At 35.0% G+C, this 18,969-nt stretch overlaps 1 protein-coding gene across 2 annotated transcripts in view; it reads left to right on the top strand.

The window, feature by feature from the left end:
• LOC134806680 (solute carrier organic anion transporter family member 2B1-like) overlaps positions 1–18,969 on the top strand; it is a 78,343-nt gene that overhangs the window by 1,420 nt on the left and 57,954 nt on the right. The window contains exons 2-5 of one of the 2 annotated variants that reach the window (XM_063780010.1): positions 14,872–15,036; positions 15,994–16,161; positions 16,786–16,977; positions 18,024–18,156. In XM_063780010.1, the coding sequence (XP_063636080.1) occupies positions 14,872–15,036; positions 15,994–16,161; positions 16,786–16,977; positions 18,024–18,156 (658 nt within the window). Of the gene's footprint in view, positions 1–14,871; positions 15,037–15,993; positions 16,162–16,785; positions 16,978–18,023; positions 18,207–18,969 lie in introns of both variants that reach the window. The other variant, XM_063780016.1, reaches the window with a different exon arrangement.

Here is an 18,969-nt window from a genome sequence, read left to right as displayed (position 1 = left end):
ATGTAAAATTTTGAGTTTATAATTGTTGCTGTTTTGTGTATAAGTGGGATGACCTAGTTCTTTCCTTGTATTTTTTTTTATTAGTAGGTACTTGGGATTACCTGCTCATGTGCTCATTAATGCTTTATAGGGTTACTAAAATTTGACAATTTATACTAAACTAGTGGGTACCTTTTTCATCAGTTTTATGAAAATAATAAAACATGACTATATTCAAATGATATTTATGGCGATTAATTAAGGTTAGACCGATAACTTTTAGTTTTGTATGTGACTGGGCCATTTGCAATTATGATTAGACGTAATATTAATACTTTTTTGTTTAAATTAAACCCTTATTTATAGGATTAACCTTATAAAAGTTATTGTCTATAACGTTTGGATTTACATCCATAGAAGTACGTAGGCCTGGCCATATGCCTTTTTTGCTACTTACTCTGATGTTATGTCATAAATAATCGCAATTTCATTAAGTTTTACTGAACAGACATACAAAATGTCAAAACTACTATTGTACCTAATAGTATTATAGTGTGTAAAAGTAAAATGTATGATCAAATTAAGATTTGAAACAGGAATAACGCATACATACTTTCTATAGTAAAAGTAATTATAATCAATTGTAATGATATACATAAAAAAATATAGATGGTAGGACAGCAGTGATTCTGTTCAAATAATATAAACAAATAAAAAAAAGAAAATATTGGTTTTGTGTAGAGCATGCTCCCGGGAATTCCCGGTTCTCAAATTCCCGGGAATTCCCGGGAATTTCATAGTGTCAAAAGAACCGGTACTGAAGACCCGGTACCGGTACTTCCCGGTTCTCATCATATGACTATTTATTCCCAATTCACTAGTAGTAATATTTTAGTACTTTAGCTCGGGACATTAAATAACTTTTAATAATGGTGCTATGAAACGGGGGACCCAAATAACCCTACAAACTAACCTAGTAAAGTAGGTATTCGTGAAGGCAGGCCGTGCCGTCATAGTGCTGAGTGCATCGACTACGCTACGGCCGTGTGGCTCGGCCCAGGCGGAGGCAAAGTGTTACTTTCGTAAAATAGGTTGGAACGATTTTTTTTTAATAAATTAAGTCCGTTATTAATTCTTATGCAATTATTTATATCAAAATAAGTCATTTTTAAAGATTGTACGCTAACACAAACAATTTCTTAAATGTATTCAAAAGATGCCTTGAGAACCGGGAAGAACCGGGAATCCCCGTTCCGGTCATGCTCAGAACCGGGAAATGAAATTCTTGGTACCGGAACCGGTACTGCATGCCCTAGTTTTGTGCCTAAAAAAAACGACCTTTTCCAAGTTTAAGTATCCAAAATAACAAAAATGGGGAATAAAACTTAACAGTGGATACATCTCCATAAGTTTTTGAAAAAAAAAACATTGTAAATTATAGTACTTAGAAGTATAGAGTTCCTTAAATGCAAGTTGCCAATATTGCAACGAATTTGTTGGATTTACGCCAAATGGTACTAAAACAGTTAATTTTTCTGTACATTACGCCCTTTTTCTAATAAGATAAACTATAAAAACGAGGCGTAAGGGACTAGTGGAGTAAACGAAGCAAGATGTTGTATGGAGACCCATGCATTAATTCCTCAGTCGATGAAATTTTGCTTGGTTATTGTATAGTATGAGCCGAAACTAACATATGAAATATCCAAAAAAAAAAACACTCCTAAGTTAGGTTTTTATACGTAAAATTACAAATCTGTTTATATATTGAACCGAGTAATTCCTCCGTCCAAAATTATTTTACCAAATAATTTGTATCAGTATGTGATACTAGAAAAAAATCTAAAACTTTTGTCAAACATGAGAATATTTTTTTTATGATAATTCCTTTTTTGACGCTCATTTTCATCGGAAAATTGCTCTGCCATTTTTTCCTTCTTATATGATCTTAGAATATAATTTGGCGTAGTGGGTAAGAAAATCCAAAAAAAAATGCATACCCAAGTTTATGTATTTTAGAACTATTAAAAACTGAGAGTGGAAAATTTCTCAGCCTGATTTATTTTTAAATATATACTAAGTAGTCACGTATATACTTAAATCCAAAATATCCATAAGAAATATCATCCCTTGTACAGCCCGCTCCCTATATACTGCTCCCGATATGTTTAGTTTTTAATACGCTCGTTTTTTTTTTGGATGTTTTTATAGTTGAATGGAAAGAAAACTGTGAACTTAATTCAATAAATAAAATGGATAGAGAAATTTTCCACAGCGAGTAAAAAGGCAATTTCTGAAAAAAGTATAGTTACATGGTAACTTTTTTAGATTTTCAATTTGTAGGTATAAATCGGCAATAAAATGGCATTCCAGTGAAAAAATTAGACTGAGCAATTTTCCGGTCCAAGCAGGGCCGGATTAAGCATGTCGGGGCCCCTAGGCAGTGCGAGGCTCGGGGCCCCCTACAGTCAATTCTGCACACAGCATATTCAGTACAGGGAAATAATTAGTTTGCGTTTTTAATTTCAATCTTCAGGCGTCAGCCCAGCCGTCCAGCCGATCCGAATCGAACGATGTCTTTTTCGCTCTTATTGCGTGGACGTATAAAGCTTTATTCTATTGGTTTTTGCCGATTCCGTCGCGTCAAGTGTGGGGAGAACCATTTAGGCTTAAGGCCAATTCCCAGTGGAATACCAAAGATGTGAGCTTCAGCGTCAATTTCCTATCTACCTCTAATGGCAAATTTTAAGCTCAACTAGTGCCGCAAAGTTGATTTTCTCAATAGTTAATATTTTGCGAGGCTGAACAGCGATTGTCCGACCATAAGACCAAACGCCGAGCCACATGATTAGAATTAACTTAATAAGTAATAGTAAAGAATTTCCATATGTTAAAATTATTAAAATTACTAGAATTAGGCCAAGATAAGCCTGCAAAAATTTTGATAGCACTCGCAGTGCAAGTGTTATTTTAAACGTCAAAACTTCTATGAAATTATGACGTATAAATAACACTTGCACTGCGAGTGCTATCAAAATTGTTATGCCATAATTATAATTTATATATAATTAATTAATATATTGCGTATGCTATAAATATCATTGCAGACTTTTCTTGGTCTAACTCTATTCATTCACCAGTCAAGCTAATATGTAGATGATACAGGGTCAACTAAAGAATCAAAAATAAACGCGAGCGCAGCGAGCGCGAAATTTTTTGCTAACAATATCGCAAATTGTGAAAGCGTGTTAAAAGGCCGGGTACCTATCGATCTTCATCTGGGCCTAAAAGTCCGAAGTGCGCCAGTGAGGCGAGCTTTCATGCGAAGTCAAAGCCGTGCTTCATCAGGCTTCAGAATAAATAGTTGAGCACAGACACGAACCAATGTCCATTGTATTAAAAAGCGAGACCGCAGGCTGAGCTTGGCGCAGCGAGGCCAAAGGCTAAAGGTGGGATCAGACGGTTCACTCGACACTCGGATGAATGTTCACTCGAGTGAATGTATAATTTTCCTTGCATTTCACGTTCACACGGCTGCTGGAAGGACTATTCATTTTTTTCTTTTCTTTCACTATGGCGTCGAATGAAGTTGTACGTCTTGGTATAAGAAAGTTTAATTTGTGATCATTTAATAAAGATTTTAACAAACAAGAAGCAAAAAAAACACTTTAATGAGAGACAGTCATGAGACAGACACCTAGCCGAATAAAACTCCAAATTGTACTGCGATATCTTACTACTGGCGATTGTTTTGGAACTCTGGAATATTTATACAGTACCTAGAAAAACTATATCCTATAGAAGTTTAAGTTTAAATCACTAATTAGAGATTTTATACAATTGATCTGTCTTTATACTATACTCATCAATTTTGTGGTTCCAGAGACATTTATTTTGTTCGTTCCACTTGAACGCCATTTTTTGCTGTTACGTTATCTTTGTCTAGATAACCACAGGATTCGAGAAAAATATGCAAAATCCGAATGAACGTTCATTTATGTGTTCACACTGTTAATTTTTTGTTCACAAACCAATGGTAAATTGAGGTCGAGCATTCCTATGAAAAACTAGGGACACTTTCGTCTTCTTCCCCCTTTCAATTTTGACCCTATGAAACAAGATTTTATTTGGTGCGCGCTGAGCCGCCGGGGCCCCCTAGCCGAGGCGGGGCCCCTAGGCAGTTGCCTACTTTGACTTAGGGTTAATCCGGCCCTGGGTCCAAGACACGCCAAAAAATTATATTTTGTTAATATTGGTATTTCTACGGGGATTTTTTTTTTGATATTTCATATATTGTTGCAATACGTTACATGAATATGTCCGGAGAAGAAAGTTTAAACGGAGCATTTTTCCGTAAAAAGATATTAACGATTTAAGACTTTAGGTATTTACTTAAATCCTATTATTATTATTCTTTGGAAATTTATACAATACTTTTTATTTATTGATACTTTATCATACTGTAAAGTTTTTTCTGGCTGAGGAATTACTGCGGGGTCCACTACCTTTATTTACTACACTAGACGCACTTCTTAGAAACAGTCGTGTTTTTTGGCGTAACGGACATGCTATTTTCGTAAATAAACATTGTATTATAAGTTCAAGCAACCATTTTAAAAGTTCTCAAAAAGTTAAGAATAAGCCACATACAGGCATCAGTTTATTCAAACAAACAAAAAAGTTATGATTTTTTTTCTCAAAACAAAACTGTTTTTTGGCTCTCCTGGAAAATCGCGTTTTGTCCGTTAAGCCCTTTGAGCCTACGGTAGTCGAAGTATATATATTGTCAAACAATTCTTCAGAGCACAGCCAGTCTTCACCTAAAAAAACACAGTCGTTATACTTCTAATTATAAGTACACAAGGAACACATGAACAAATGGTTCAATAATGCGATCATATGCAAATAAATGTGTACGAGTATAACCATGGAAGATTATATGAAATGATAACCGATTTTAACAGCTAAGTAATTAAAATCGACATGACTCTTGCGTGAGAGACATTGCATCATTTTATTGTAGTTACATATTAATTTTATTATAGCACTCTAAAAAATTGCAATTGTTTAACTAACGTTTTAGTTGACTATTTAAAATGTTTATACCTACAAAAAACCGATCAAGTGCAAATAAACTCGCGCTCCAAGAATTCCGTACCTATTTCGCACATTTTTTAAATAACATTTCCTTTCTTAAGTTCGACTCACGCTTAACTGTAGTCTTCTTTTTGGTTTTCCTGTAGGTAATTTATAGGTAAAGAACAATTTACCTACTGTTTTATTTTTGCCAAAGCTTTAGGACCAGTATTAGTTTCGGCGATAATGGGGAATGCGTGAATGGACTTTTTTGTTTAATTTCTTAAATACCTAATTACCTAACTTATAAATTATTTATAAAAACAATAATTATATTTGAGATTATCTCAATGAGCCCTTCCATTTGATATCGGTATACATATATACAATGTATTAGGTTGTTGCATAATTCTTTTCCCACTTTGGAATAAAACTATTTTTTTTGTAATAATTATTTATGGAAACAATTAATCGACAATATAATCACCATCATTATCTAGAACATGTAACCATCTGCTAGGCAAAGTTTCAATACCCTTAGCCCAGAATGAAAGTGGCTGAGAGACAAAAAAGTTGGCAAGGTCATTTTTTAGGTCGCAGGAATTTTCGAATTTCTTTTTACGAAGATGCTGTTTCAAAGCCCGAAAAAGATGATAGTCGGAAGGTGCTAGATCAGGGCTATAAGGTGGATGAGGTATTGTTGTCCAACCAAGCTCCTCTAGAAATTTACAGGTCATTTTCGCCGTATGTGATCTTGCATTATCATGAAGTAATGATACTTCGAGACGGTTTGGCCTTTTTTCTTTAACAGAGTTCGCCAACTTCTGCTGTTCATGAACGTAGACTTCGGCATTGATAGTCTAATGGTCGTCCAGTTACTCCCACAACAACATTCGTTGCGAATCCCAGAAAACTGACAGGATAAGTTTCTGGCCATGTGGACTGCTTTTCGGCTGTGTTGGTGGCCGTTTATCGGAAGGCATCCAAAAGGCTTTTCGTGTAACGTTCTCGTACACGTCCCAGGACTCGCCTCCAGTGATGATCGATTCCAGGACGCTCTTTCTTTGGGGGCGCAACAGCAGACTTTCACAAATGTTGACTCGTAATACACGTCGAGCATCGGTCAAAGCATGAGGCGTCCATCTTGACAAAACTTTACGGTAACCCATCGACTGCAGATGGCGATCTATGGTACTGTAGTGATATTTAAGAGTTTTCTCTAAATCCCTGGTGGTGGAATCCGGATGCAACTTAAGCTCGCGCCGCAATGCTTCTTCGTCAAACGTGACGGGGCGACCAGTATGAGGAATGTCTTTTAGACTCGAGTCTCCTTCATTAAAGCGCTGGAACCAATTTCGTACTGTGCGAACGGTAGTAGTGTTTGGGCCAAAAGCAGTGTTAATCTTATTTGCTGTTTCCCTCGTACTGGTTCCCAATTGGTGTTTGTATAAGTAAATCACTCGAAGATGTTGTTGGTCCATTTTTTCGATTTTAACTACGTAAAAGATTCGAGAACATTCTACTATACACAAGATTTATTCTATAATATTCCCGAGACTACTGAAAATATCAAGAAAATTTTGAAGTGGGAAAAAAATTATGCAACAACCTAATAGTTTGCAAACTTTTTTTAATTTTCTCATTCAGAAAGTGGCCTCTACGTTTAAAATTCATAATATTTACGTTACTACATGTCCTTCTTTGGGTCGCTGATTACATATGTATTATATATTTCAATTTAATTTGTCTAGTAGTTTTGGAGTTTTGGAGCAAATAGGATTTGGCAGACGGACAGACAGACAGTGATATTTAGGATTAGGTTTTTTTTGAGGTACGGAACCCTAAGATCTGCTATAATAAAATTAATAACCACATAAAAATCATTCATTGTGGTTCACGTGTTGTGTGTTGTGGCAGTCACGTGTTGGTAAATTTTTAACAAATAATTAATAATATTAATTTTATTTAATAATGCCATGTAATAGATATAATAAAATTGGATAGACTTGGGATGTTTCCCATAAAAAATATATGTATACTTAGATACTTACCAGTGGCGGCGCGTCAAACATATCCATAGGCAAGCCGGGGCGGGCTAATTTGGCTTACATATTTCCTTTACAACTCTGCACAAACGTCCAAAAACAGGCAAGCCGGTGGGAATCGGCTTTTATGGACGCGCCGCCACTGATATTAAATTAATTATTCGTAACCATCATGATCAAATACATGTAAGTAAGTATGTACCTACTATAGTTGACGTCAAGGAAATGTTTTAGTACATTTTTCGCCTTACAAAAGGCCATAACATGCAAAAGGTATAGTAGGTAGATTGTTAATAATGTTAATTAATAAAAAAACAATTTCTGTCGAGGTATTTTCGAATCGTTCGAGTCAGAATGGGTGCAGCATGCGTAGACAAGAAATATTAGTGATAGAGAGAGATAAGATAACTACGCTACGCTACGGAGCGTAAACGGTTGTCCGACATGTCATTTTCTATGACGGCTGATCGGTGATCAGGTCGCGTGGTACTTTCCATAGAAAACGAAGCGCCGGAAGCTCCGGGCAGGCCCCGGTCTAGCGAGTCATCCTTTAGGGCCGGTACAGACGGACTGCAACCCAACTGCAACTTGTATGAGAACTGAACGCCCATGTTCGTGATGTCACCGAATTTTCTCGGATTAATTGCGTTTTGCGTTGATGTCGTTGCCGCATTATTCTTGCTCATATAGGAAATTGTACGTTGTGTGTAACGTTGGAGGTAAAAGCAAAACTTAATTTTACAAGATTAAGTCCCATCATTGTGAATTATAATGAGTAAAAATCGTTAAAGTTTAAATTAGTGTGTTAGGAAATTGTAGTCGTCATCCGAATATCACCTTTTATCGCATACCTTAAACAGTAACAAATCAGATATAATACTAGTCATAGTCATAGTCATATATTTATTAAAAAAAAAAAACAATACAGGTATTGTGTTTGAAATACGTCTTAAAACTAAAATTATTAAACACTTAAATAAAATGTATAGATAATAATATATCCTAAACCTTAAACATTATCATAAATTTCATCCACTGTGTAAAAGCAACTTCTCAATAAAAATCTTTTTATTTAATTCCCTATGAAACAGCGAGTGATCCGTTATGATTTTTAGTTCAGTAGGCAATCTGTTATAAAGGGTTATGGCTTGATGAGCAACGGAATGCGCAGCAACCTCGAGTCTAGGACAGAACTTAAGTTTCATATTTTTGGTGCGCATAAGTAAGCGTTCATATTGCTCTTCACAAGACTCGTTCTTAAGAAGCTTTGTGAGCAGCAGCAAGACATAGAAACTGGGTACCGTGAGAATTCCTAATTCTTTGAAAAAATGTCTACACGAAACCCAAGGAGGTATGCGAAACATAGTACGAACTGCTCTCTTTTGTATTATAAGAGCCCTGTTAATATTATACTGGTAGCTGTTTCCCCAGAGTTTAATGCTATATCTTAGCTTAGATTCCATCAAAGCGTAATAGACTGTCTTACCTATACTTATCTGATCTACCTACTTATTTAGTTTTTTAGCGGAAAAACCAAGACCTTACTTAATGAAGGAAGAGCTTTCGATCATTTAATTAGCAAAAAAACATATTTAAAGGATGTATAAATTAACATGTATTAAGACATCAATCAATCATTTCATCATTCTACGGTTCGGTTTTCTGTTTTAAGGATGACTCACGTTAGACCGGGCCGTGTCCGTTTTTTTCAACCCTTTAAGTCTAATCACGACACATTTATCATTAGGCCTCTACCTCATTTTCGCTATGCTACGAGCAGCGGGAAAGGTATGCTACATGTTACAACGTAGCACTACATGACTAGCGAATATACAATGCATAATCTTCTATGTATGTATGTAGCAGTGAATGTGTATCCTTTGCCCGCCAAAGATCGGCCCCATATCAACCTTCGTGACTCGATGGCGATGGCGTGGAAACACGTGTTCATGAAGTTCAGACACAACACAACAGGCGTGGCGTTTAAAGGGTTAAGTAAATAATGATTATGTAAATCGTTAATTAGCGCAACATTGCAAAGCTGATATCTTGACAATTATTATCATTAAATTTATGTGTTTAACTTTGTTACGGAATCAAACAAGACTATATGGACTCGAGGTTAGAGATCACAGACTAGACTGTTGACAATGTTAATATTTCTGATGCACTTTTACATTTAACTATCTAATTAGTAGGTAAAGCAAGTAATTTTTTTGGATTTTAGACGCGATAATTGTCAGGAGTACGAATATAGATTGCCAGAAGTACGTGTCAGACAAACGTTCAGACAGACAGACCGTCGGAGTAATAAAAAAATGCTCTAAATACCTACATTTGAACTTGCTTTGGTGTTATTATTAATGGTTTTTTAACTAATAAATGTGGTGTTTCCATATAGCTACTTAACTGTATGTACAGCCAGGGTCAATGGATATGACCCAAAAAGGCAAATAAACCAATTTACCGTTATTACTCCACAATTATATTGTAGTTTTGAATGTATTATGGAATTGTAAATCTACATGCTTGATCTTTCATATTAATTAGTTTAATTACTTATACAGTCATAGTCATAACTGTAATATGTTAAGTAAATTTCATATTAATTTTACTTTGTTTATACATTATTAAGTTGATGTCGTTATTTTAAGAAAGTTTTCACATCGTTCGATTCATCTGAAACTGCCCTATGGCAAGTCCTTCTATGAACAAAATGATTGTAATGATTATATTCATTAATTGTATAAACAAAGATAAAAAGGTTTTTACGCTTTTTGCTTCTTTCGTGTCCAACATGCGATATTGGACTGGACAATGTGCAGACGCGTTGAGGAGAGATGTAAACATATTACATAATTAGGTACCTATATCCCACCAAATTTGCACACAATATAATAACCTGTTTTTGCATAAAATTTCTGACTAAACATACCTGAATCACTGCCACTTTAAACCATCTTCAAGTATGTTTACAGTGTTTAGTGCCCTCCACTTTTTGCTATAATCTGTGGGTATTATAACGACCTATCAAGAACTATAATTTACATGAGGCTTGATTTCAAGGTGACTTCTGATGAGGCCAAAGTTTTGCGATTCAGGTTAGAATAATCTAAGTTTATTAATTATTTTTATTATTAGTAGACAATTTATTAAAACTAAAAATATAATTAATAACATACAATAAAAAGTAAGGTCACCCATATTATGTTTTATGAATTTTTTAGGTATTAGTTTTAGGTTTGTAGGTATGCAATTCTTATTTTTTTATGCCTTATTATTAACCGGGCAGATAAATATTAAACAGGAACTTTCACTGGGCATATAATAATATAATTTGACTGTGCATTAATATTTTAGCACCAATAAATTTATATTAGCCTCAAATTTAAGCATGATATTATAAAAAAACTGGCAGCACTTCCTCCAAAAGTGCGTACTGTATGTGTATAACCATTTATAATAAGTTACCGAACATGTTTAAGGAATGTAATTTTAATAAATTTAAGAACTTAGTTAAACAATGGCTCATACAGAAATGTTATTACAGTATAAACGAATTTCTTAATGACAACTAGATATATATGACATGTTAATTTAATTTTGAATCTATTTTATTTATTTAAGTTAGTTATAAGGTGTATTCGGGTATTACCGAATGTCGGATAATTCCGAAATTCAGATGAAAATCACCCTTAATTCCATCATAATAAAAGTCTCTTTCGGAATTATCCGACAGTTTTCGACATTCGGAATTACCCGAGTAAACTTAATTATATTAAATTGATAGTATATAATGTGATTGCATGTGTCGTCCTGAAATGTATTGTACGCCTGAAAAGGTAGAGTCTGGTGAGACTACTAGAGTAGCAATTAATTAAGCTTATGTAACCCATTCTCAACATACATTAATAAATTTCATTTCAAATTTCAAATTTCATTTCATTTCAGCAAAATCAAGCCATCCAAAAAAATTATAGGAAACTTGAATTGATAGGTTGGCGTCTAAAATAATAAGTTGGCAACTAATAATGTAAAGCGACCATAAAATTTGGTTGTTTATATATTTTGTACATAAACAGAATACCTAAGATACCTATATACATAGCTTTAAATACTCCATTTTTAAATAATTTAAATTTAAACATATGCATACTTAGTACTTTAAATTGACATTAATTTCCTAATCCCCAAAACACCACAAATTTATTTACGTATAATTATTATACTTATAGTCGAAATTCCTAATCATGAAACACCTAATGACCATTATACCATTAGGTCTTTAAATTGTTAGTGTTCCGTACAAAACTTTGTTCACGGAACACTTATTAATTACTAATTTCAATAGTTACCACTGTGTTCTGCTAGAGTCAAAAGATAGATGCGACGACGAACGAAGCGAGGAGGAGCGTGTTAGGTTGACCGTATAGTGACCAAACAAAATATTTTAAAAGAACTTCATTTTTAAATTAATAGATAGCCGTTTCCTTTTTAAAATGTGCTTCATAAATAGTCTCCAATATAAGAATTCAGTTGCCAAATAAATATTTGGAACCTGCCTAAAAATAAACAAAAGCTCTAACGGCATTAAAATACAACTCATTTTGATATATTTCAAGGCTCCGTTTTAGTGGCCAAACTATTAATTTTAGGACCCATTTCTATTACTTTAAACTACCCAAATTCGATTAATTAGTTGACCGGTTAAATACGTGCCTCTTTTATGTTTTAAGATAATAGGTACTACTTATAGTGAACCTTCTCCATAAAAACGTTACTCAATTTTCTTTTCCAGCTCTAGATATTAACATAAGATAAGAGATAATATTTGGTTTTACCGTCGTATCAAAATAAGATGAAAACCTTATTAAATTCTTAAAACAGAATCGACGTATTATTTCTAATCGTATTATTAAGCGCAAGTTAAAGGCTTTTCTTGTTGACTGACAAGTGTTATTATTCTATCGATGAATTTTTGAATGGATCTTTTAATTAGTATTGCAATGGTTACCAATTTTATTATTTATTTTAATGGTTTTTTTAAATGTAAATGACATACCTACCTATTGATCTATTGTTGACATTATTATTATTCTCTTTATTTATTTTTCGTCTTATTATTATTGTTGTAGAAGTATTAAATTTTATTATTATATCAATGAAATTGTGTAGGACATATTTTAATGGGAATTGTATTTTTAAGGTATTTGTATTTGTAACGTTAACTTTTTTAAGACCTCGTTTTTGAATTTGTACTTGGTAGAGATAAGATATATTTGACCCTAGTTTTTAATGTATGTACTAATTATATGCATGTATTACTGTTCGACACAATGTATATTGTTTAGAATAAAATAAAATAAAAATAAATATATAAAAAATAAATCATGATATAATTTCGTTTTATACGAACTCTCGTGAAACATCAATTAGCTTACTCGTAAATATGAAACAATTACTCATTTATTTAATCTAAAGGATATTAATACAAATACCTATGTCTTAAAATAAAATTAGTCAACTATGCTATGTATTTGCTGAATTCTTTATAATCTTGATATAATTCCGTTTTACTTCGAAATCGCGTGTTTCATCCTAATTATCTTACTCGAAAATTATCACAATAGTGTATTATCTTTGATCCAAAAATATAATATTATACCTTTTAAAATCTCGTATCATATATCACCAGAAAATCGACCTTGAGTTTAAGTGAGAAAGTTGAATTTGGATCAAAATGAAAACCATCATACGTCCTCGCACGAGTTATCTCCCGATTAGCCCATACCTAATGACACATTGGGGCTCTAGTTCACATTTTCTGATATCATTAGATTATCAAGTCGGGTGAGCAGAAGACTTATTGATTGAATTAATGCGAATAATTTGTGTTTCATTTTACTTTGTAATAAATTAGATTTATAAAGCCAAAATCAGTGATTCTATGTGGCTTGAACAAATAAATTTTGAACATTTTGAGGGTGATCGTACCTAACTCGTACCTTGTACGTTGGAAGAAGAACATTCTACAAATTGTGTTTTAACTTATAAGTTTAGTCATGGAGAGTACTAGTTTGTTGCCGGGCGGAGGTAAGGGTTAAAGTTGTATTTAATGTCACACGTGTTGTAAAGTTGTTACTGGTTTGGCGGGCGGAAAGTCTCATTTCCGGTCAACGTAACTTTAACTTTACCGTTCTTGGGTATTTTGTGTGTTAAATAATAGTAGATTTTTAACCAAGAGTTGAAAGTAGATACCCCGAGATATTTTATACTTAGTTCAAAAATACACGTGCAAATAAAAGATAGACGACTGCGTGCTCGTCACTGTCCCACTATTTACAATTCTACATGTCATCTTTAAACTTTATTAGAACTAGCGACCCGCTCCGGTTTCGCACGGGTAAACTTAAATAATTAACTTACTCGTAAATATAAAACAATTATTCATTTATTTAATCTAAAGGATAATAATACAAATACCTAAGTATGTCTTTAAATTACTCAGTCTTTGCTGAATTCTTTATCATTTTGATAATTCCGTTTTACTTTGAAATCGCGTGTCATTCTAATTATCTTAGTCGAAAATTATTACAGTACTGTATTATATTTGATCCGAAAATATAATATTATACCTTTAAAAATCTCGTATACTATATCACCACAAAATCGACCTTGTGTTTATGCGAGAAAGTTGAATTTGGATAAAAATTAAAACCATTATACGTCCTCGCACGAGTTATCTTTAAACTTTATTAGAACTAGCGACCCGTTCCGGTTTCGCACGGGTAAACTTAAATAAATTATATACCTAAATCTTCCTCAATAATCACTCTATTTATAGGTGAAAACGGCATGAAAATCCGTTCAGTCGTTTTTGAGTTTATCGCGAATATACATACACACAGACGGACGCGGCGGGAAACTTTGTTTTATAAGGTGTAGTGATAGTGATAATAAGTCATTCATTAACAATAGAGGAAACAGTTTAGTGTCAACACTGGGCATTAACATGTCGAGTACTAGCACGTTTACCTTAGGTTTATCTTCTGTTGAAATAATAAGGTATAAACATCAGTGTTACTTCACAGTTGCTCCATAAACGTTAACTGCTGGGTCGATGCACCTTTAATCATAATAATACGAAATATGTTTGTTTGCATGAAAAAAAAGCATTGATAATGCTTTTTTATAAATTTTATGTGATAGTAATTAAGGAATAATATGAATGCATTAGTCACTGGTATTCCGGGTACTTACGAATGTTTAATAGGCGATAAAATCAGAATAATTTAAGCGGAAATATCATGAACGGGTGACACATACCAAAATAACTCTGCAGCGAAACCCGGTAAGGGCATTTATTTGTGTGTTTATCACGAATATTTGTTACTGCGTTATGTATGTTCTATATTGAATCTATTTATGTATTTATCTATATTAAGTATGTATGTCATCGCCTCGTACCCATAGCACAAGGTTGGCTTAGTTTGATTTGTGTAAGATTATCCCCAAATAAAACTAGTACCTAGCTAGCTCTGTGAGCTGTAGACCTCGCGAGCATAACTCGAAACTGAACAAATGTATGATTCCGCCATTATGAAAAAAAAATCCAAAAATAGGATCGACAAAAAAATATATTTACCTAATCATCGAACCTACTCATCAAATTTTACGAGAACAACATCAGGACATACGAAAGCATTTTTGCTCAAGCTGAAACTAAGACCTTCGCTGACGCTCGTTTTCCATTTATTTTGGATGTTTCCAGTTCGCGAGCATGTGCGAAAATACTTCAACCCGGAGGGCTTCGACTCGTTGGCGTTTCGAGACATGGCCAAGCTGGGGCTACTGGCGCTGCTACTGTCCGAGCTGGTGGTCTACTTCTTCCTGCAGCAGAGCGCAGACCTTGGAGAGCTGCCCCACAATATTACAGGTAACTTGGGTGACATGGCATTTGCAATGACAAGGTTTGGCCATGTCATTAATTAATGTAAAATTGCTATGAAAATACGATGCTTATAATGACACCTCACTCACTTTGTACAAGTCGGTGCAAAAGTGCAAAGTTAGCTTAGATGGATTTTATACTCGTCGTACGTATACATTAGGACCTTTACGATGTACCATGGATTGGTTCTCTCAGTGGTATGGTATGGCATCATATTGTAATTTCTAGTAACACATTGGAAAATTTGGAACACAAAAGAGATCTGCAGTAATCGTTTATTGATAAAGAGATCGGCTGAATTGTGGCATCTTTCCAAAGTGCGATATTTTCACATGGACATTTTTTCAAAGCAAAGTCCTTATTCGTATAAAATTTGTATAAAATATGATAAAGTAAAGTAACAATTCCTGTACAATAGCAGATTTTGCTACACAATAGCACAAAGTAATCTTGAAACTAGACGATTAAATTTTATATTAGAATTAAAATTTTCCTATTTCAGAATCAGCGTATCGTTACTTTAAAGAATGACCATAAAATTAAAAAATAAATAGGAGAAATTTTCTCTTATCGCTTTCCCTACACTGTTCAATTAGTATTCTCACTGTAAATGTTAAATGTACCTACTCGTACAGTCACGGACTTTTATTGTTAAGCTATTTAGGTTTTACTTTACATTGGAGATGTCATAACGTTAGTATTTAATTGAGTTAGTACTTTGGTTAGTACCAAATTAGCTTGAACCGTAGATGGCTCAACAATTAACACATTCATTGCCACTAAGTGCTACGGGTTACGCTCGTAGCGCGTAGCCACGGTTTCGCCGTATGGAGCGTGTAGTCGATACGAACAGTGTACCCGACAGTCGGGTTCTTGGAGCTGAATGTGTTAATTAGTCTGTGACAGCACCTAAGTTCCTAAACCGTATTTATCTTTCTCTAGATGTCATTATAATGAGCATATCGCTGCTGGAGTTCCTCGTGGTCCCGATAATCAGTGGGCTGGGCTCAGAGAGGAGAAGGAGCGTGCTAGTGGGATGGACCATCGCCGCTCTGATCGTCACGGTGCCTCTGTTCGCGTTGCCTGACCCGGATACTACTGTCGATAAGGGTGTGTACGAGTAATATGAATGTTTTGGTCTAGTTTTAGAAGCTCTTGGTTATGATTCAGGGCTCTTGGTTGTTTCACCGGATGGTCTCATCGGAACATCGGCGCTGGAAGTCGCCACATGCTGAGATGAGACCATTTCGTGGCACTTTCTTCTTTTTATGTTTTTCTGTTCTGTGTAATTTTCCCTTATGTGTTTGTGCGTACGAATAAATTTTTTTCATTTATTTATTAATAAGGTAGGTACAGATACAACGTTAGGTACCTACACGACTAGAAGCGTTGTTAGCCTAGCTGTAAGAAGATCCGACTTACAATTCGGTGGTCGCAGGTTTTTCAGAAGTTTTGAATGACTCACACTAGAACGGGCCGGGGCCGGGCCGGACCTTCCGCCTCTTCATTTTCTACGGAAAGCACCACGTGATCACCGATTAGGCGTCATAGAAAATGACATGTCGGACGCCTCGGCCCGGTCTAGCGTGAGTCATTTGATACTCGTATTTACCAGTCGCTTTTCGATGCTAAAATGAAAATGTTTACATTGCAAGCTATAATAGAAAGTTATTTTCCGAAATTCAACAGTAAGTACAGAATACGCGCGTAACCCCCTATTCTTTGTGGTTGCAGGTCTTTGCATAACCGCAGTTCCACTAGTTCCTCGGTCTTTCCCCACGGGTGTCTCCGCGAAGGCTGCATTCCGTCTGTCCATGCTGCTCATATGCGGCGTAGTGAGCGCGCTCGGAAGAGCGGCCTTCTTTTCACATGGACTTGCGTATTTAGACGAGAAGAATCCTTCCTATAACCTGCATATGCATGTTGGTAAGTTAATAAATAGAGTACGGGTGCTAATACTCCACCATATACGAATGCTGCTGAAAATGTAATACGAGGGTCGCACTGAAAGATTTGGGAATGGGACACTTAGAAATAACATAATAGAAAGAGGCATATAATTTATAAAAATGTAACTCTTTATAAAACTTTTAAGGTATATTCCATTTGGTTGTCATTTTTGTATTTAAGAATTACTGGCAATTTTGAATTTTTGGCCAAGTGATTTTTCGGATCATATTTTTTTAAACGGTTTTCAATATGCCCTCAGCGAACAAATAATAGGGCTTCTGTTATTTTTTTATGAACTAGAGTTCATCGTACGCTCGTTTGCAGTTAAAATTAAATATGAAAGTCACTTTCATTTTATCCCATGGGTGATCTTAAAGAAGCATGTCATTCCAAAGCAACGTCAAAACTTAAAATCGCATTTGTGCTGTTAATTAAAAAAGAGTGCCAAAAAAGTTGCATATCGGCAGATTTCGACATTCCTAAATATTCATATGACAACAGTAAAAAAAAAAAAATATATATATATAGAACTTCAATTCCAGCCCCAAAATCGCCATACAAAAAGGACTTTGGGATTATGAGCCGTGTGCATTACAGAATGATTACTTTCAAAAGAAAATTTATATGCGTGGTCAGTTTGAGTTTAAGTATGCATTAAAATAAAGATTGACTGTCTAGATGCGACAGTTTTCTCTATTCCCGACATTTTCAGTGCAACCCTCGTAAGGACTATGGTCTGGTGATATTTTTCGACTTTGGTTACATATTTACCAGTGTCAAACCGAAACTTAGCTTTCTAACTTTCTCAGAAAAATTTACTAGAGTTACACCAAGATAAGTCTGCAACGATTTTGATAGCACTCAGAGCAAGTGTTATTTTAAACGTCAAACTTCTATGAAATTATGAAAAAGAAATTACACTTGCACTGGGTGTGCTATCAAAATCGTTGCAGACTTTTCTTGGTCTAACCCTATTCGTTTATAAGGCTAACTTGCATAAATGTTTGCCCTTCAATTCTCAGGTCTCTTCATCCTCTACCGCGTGCTGGTATACACCCTCGGCAGCTGCATGAGAACCATGACCTTGGACCTGCCGTGGCTGCAGATCCTGATCATCGTTATCAAGTACCTGCTCACGCTGCTCCGGCTCTACAGGTATCCTGAAGCGGTTCCGGTGCCGGAAAAAGAACGTCGAAGGGACGAAGGTATGCATCTTCCACTACTTCTGTATTGTTAATGAAATAAAGAATTGATTGATTGATTGACTTCGTGCTGAGATACCTTCTAGGCGGCAGCTTGAGAAGCCTTGGAAACCTAATTTGGAGAATCGGATGATAATTTATTCTAAGCTTAATAGACGTTTCACGTTTCTGCTTGTTAAAAATTGATAATTTTTAATCATAGATATTTAATAATCAGGAGCTGGTAAAGCGCCTAATAGAGGCTTCCGGTGACCAGAGGACTGGCCAAAATTTTGCCCAACGGATCAGCATTGCCATCCAGCGGGGCAATGCGGCCAGCCTTCTGGGCACCCTACCTACGGACTACGACTTAAATTTTTATTTATAAGTTTTAGTGTTTTTATTGTTTTAAAAATGTTATTAAATAAATCAATACGGTACCGAACAAAATAAAAACCGGGCAAGTGCGAGTCGGACTCGCGCACGAAGGGTTCCGTACCATAATGCAAAAAAAAAAACGAAAAAAAAGCAAAAAAAACGGTCACCCATCCAAGTACTGACCACTCCCGACGTTGCTTAACTTTGGTCAAAAATCACGTTTGTTGTATGGGAGCCCCATTTAAATCTTTATTTTATTCTGTTTTTAGTATTTGTTGTTATAGCGGCAACAGAAATACATCATCTGTGAAAATTTCAACTGTCTAGCTATCACGGTTCGTGAGATACAGCCTGGTGACAGACGGACGGACGGACGGACGGACGGACGGACGGACGGTCGGACGGACGG

This window comes from Cydia splendana, chromosome 1, assembly GCF_910591565.1.
Source record: "Cydia splendana chromosome 1, ilCydSple1.2, whole genome shotgun sequence".
In the NCBI taxonomy this organism is placed as follows: Eukaryota; Metazoa; Arthropoda; class Insecta; order Lepidoptera; family Tortricidae; genus Cydia; species Cydia splendana.
The sequence above is the reverse complement of the archived record's forward strand: the minus strand, read 5'-3'. Positions and strand labels throughout refer to the sequence as shown.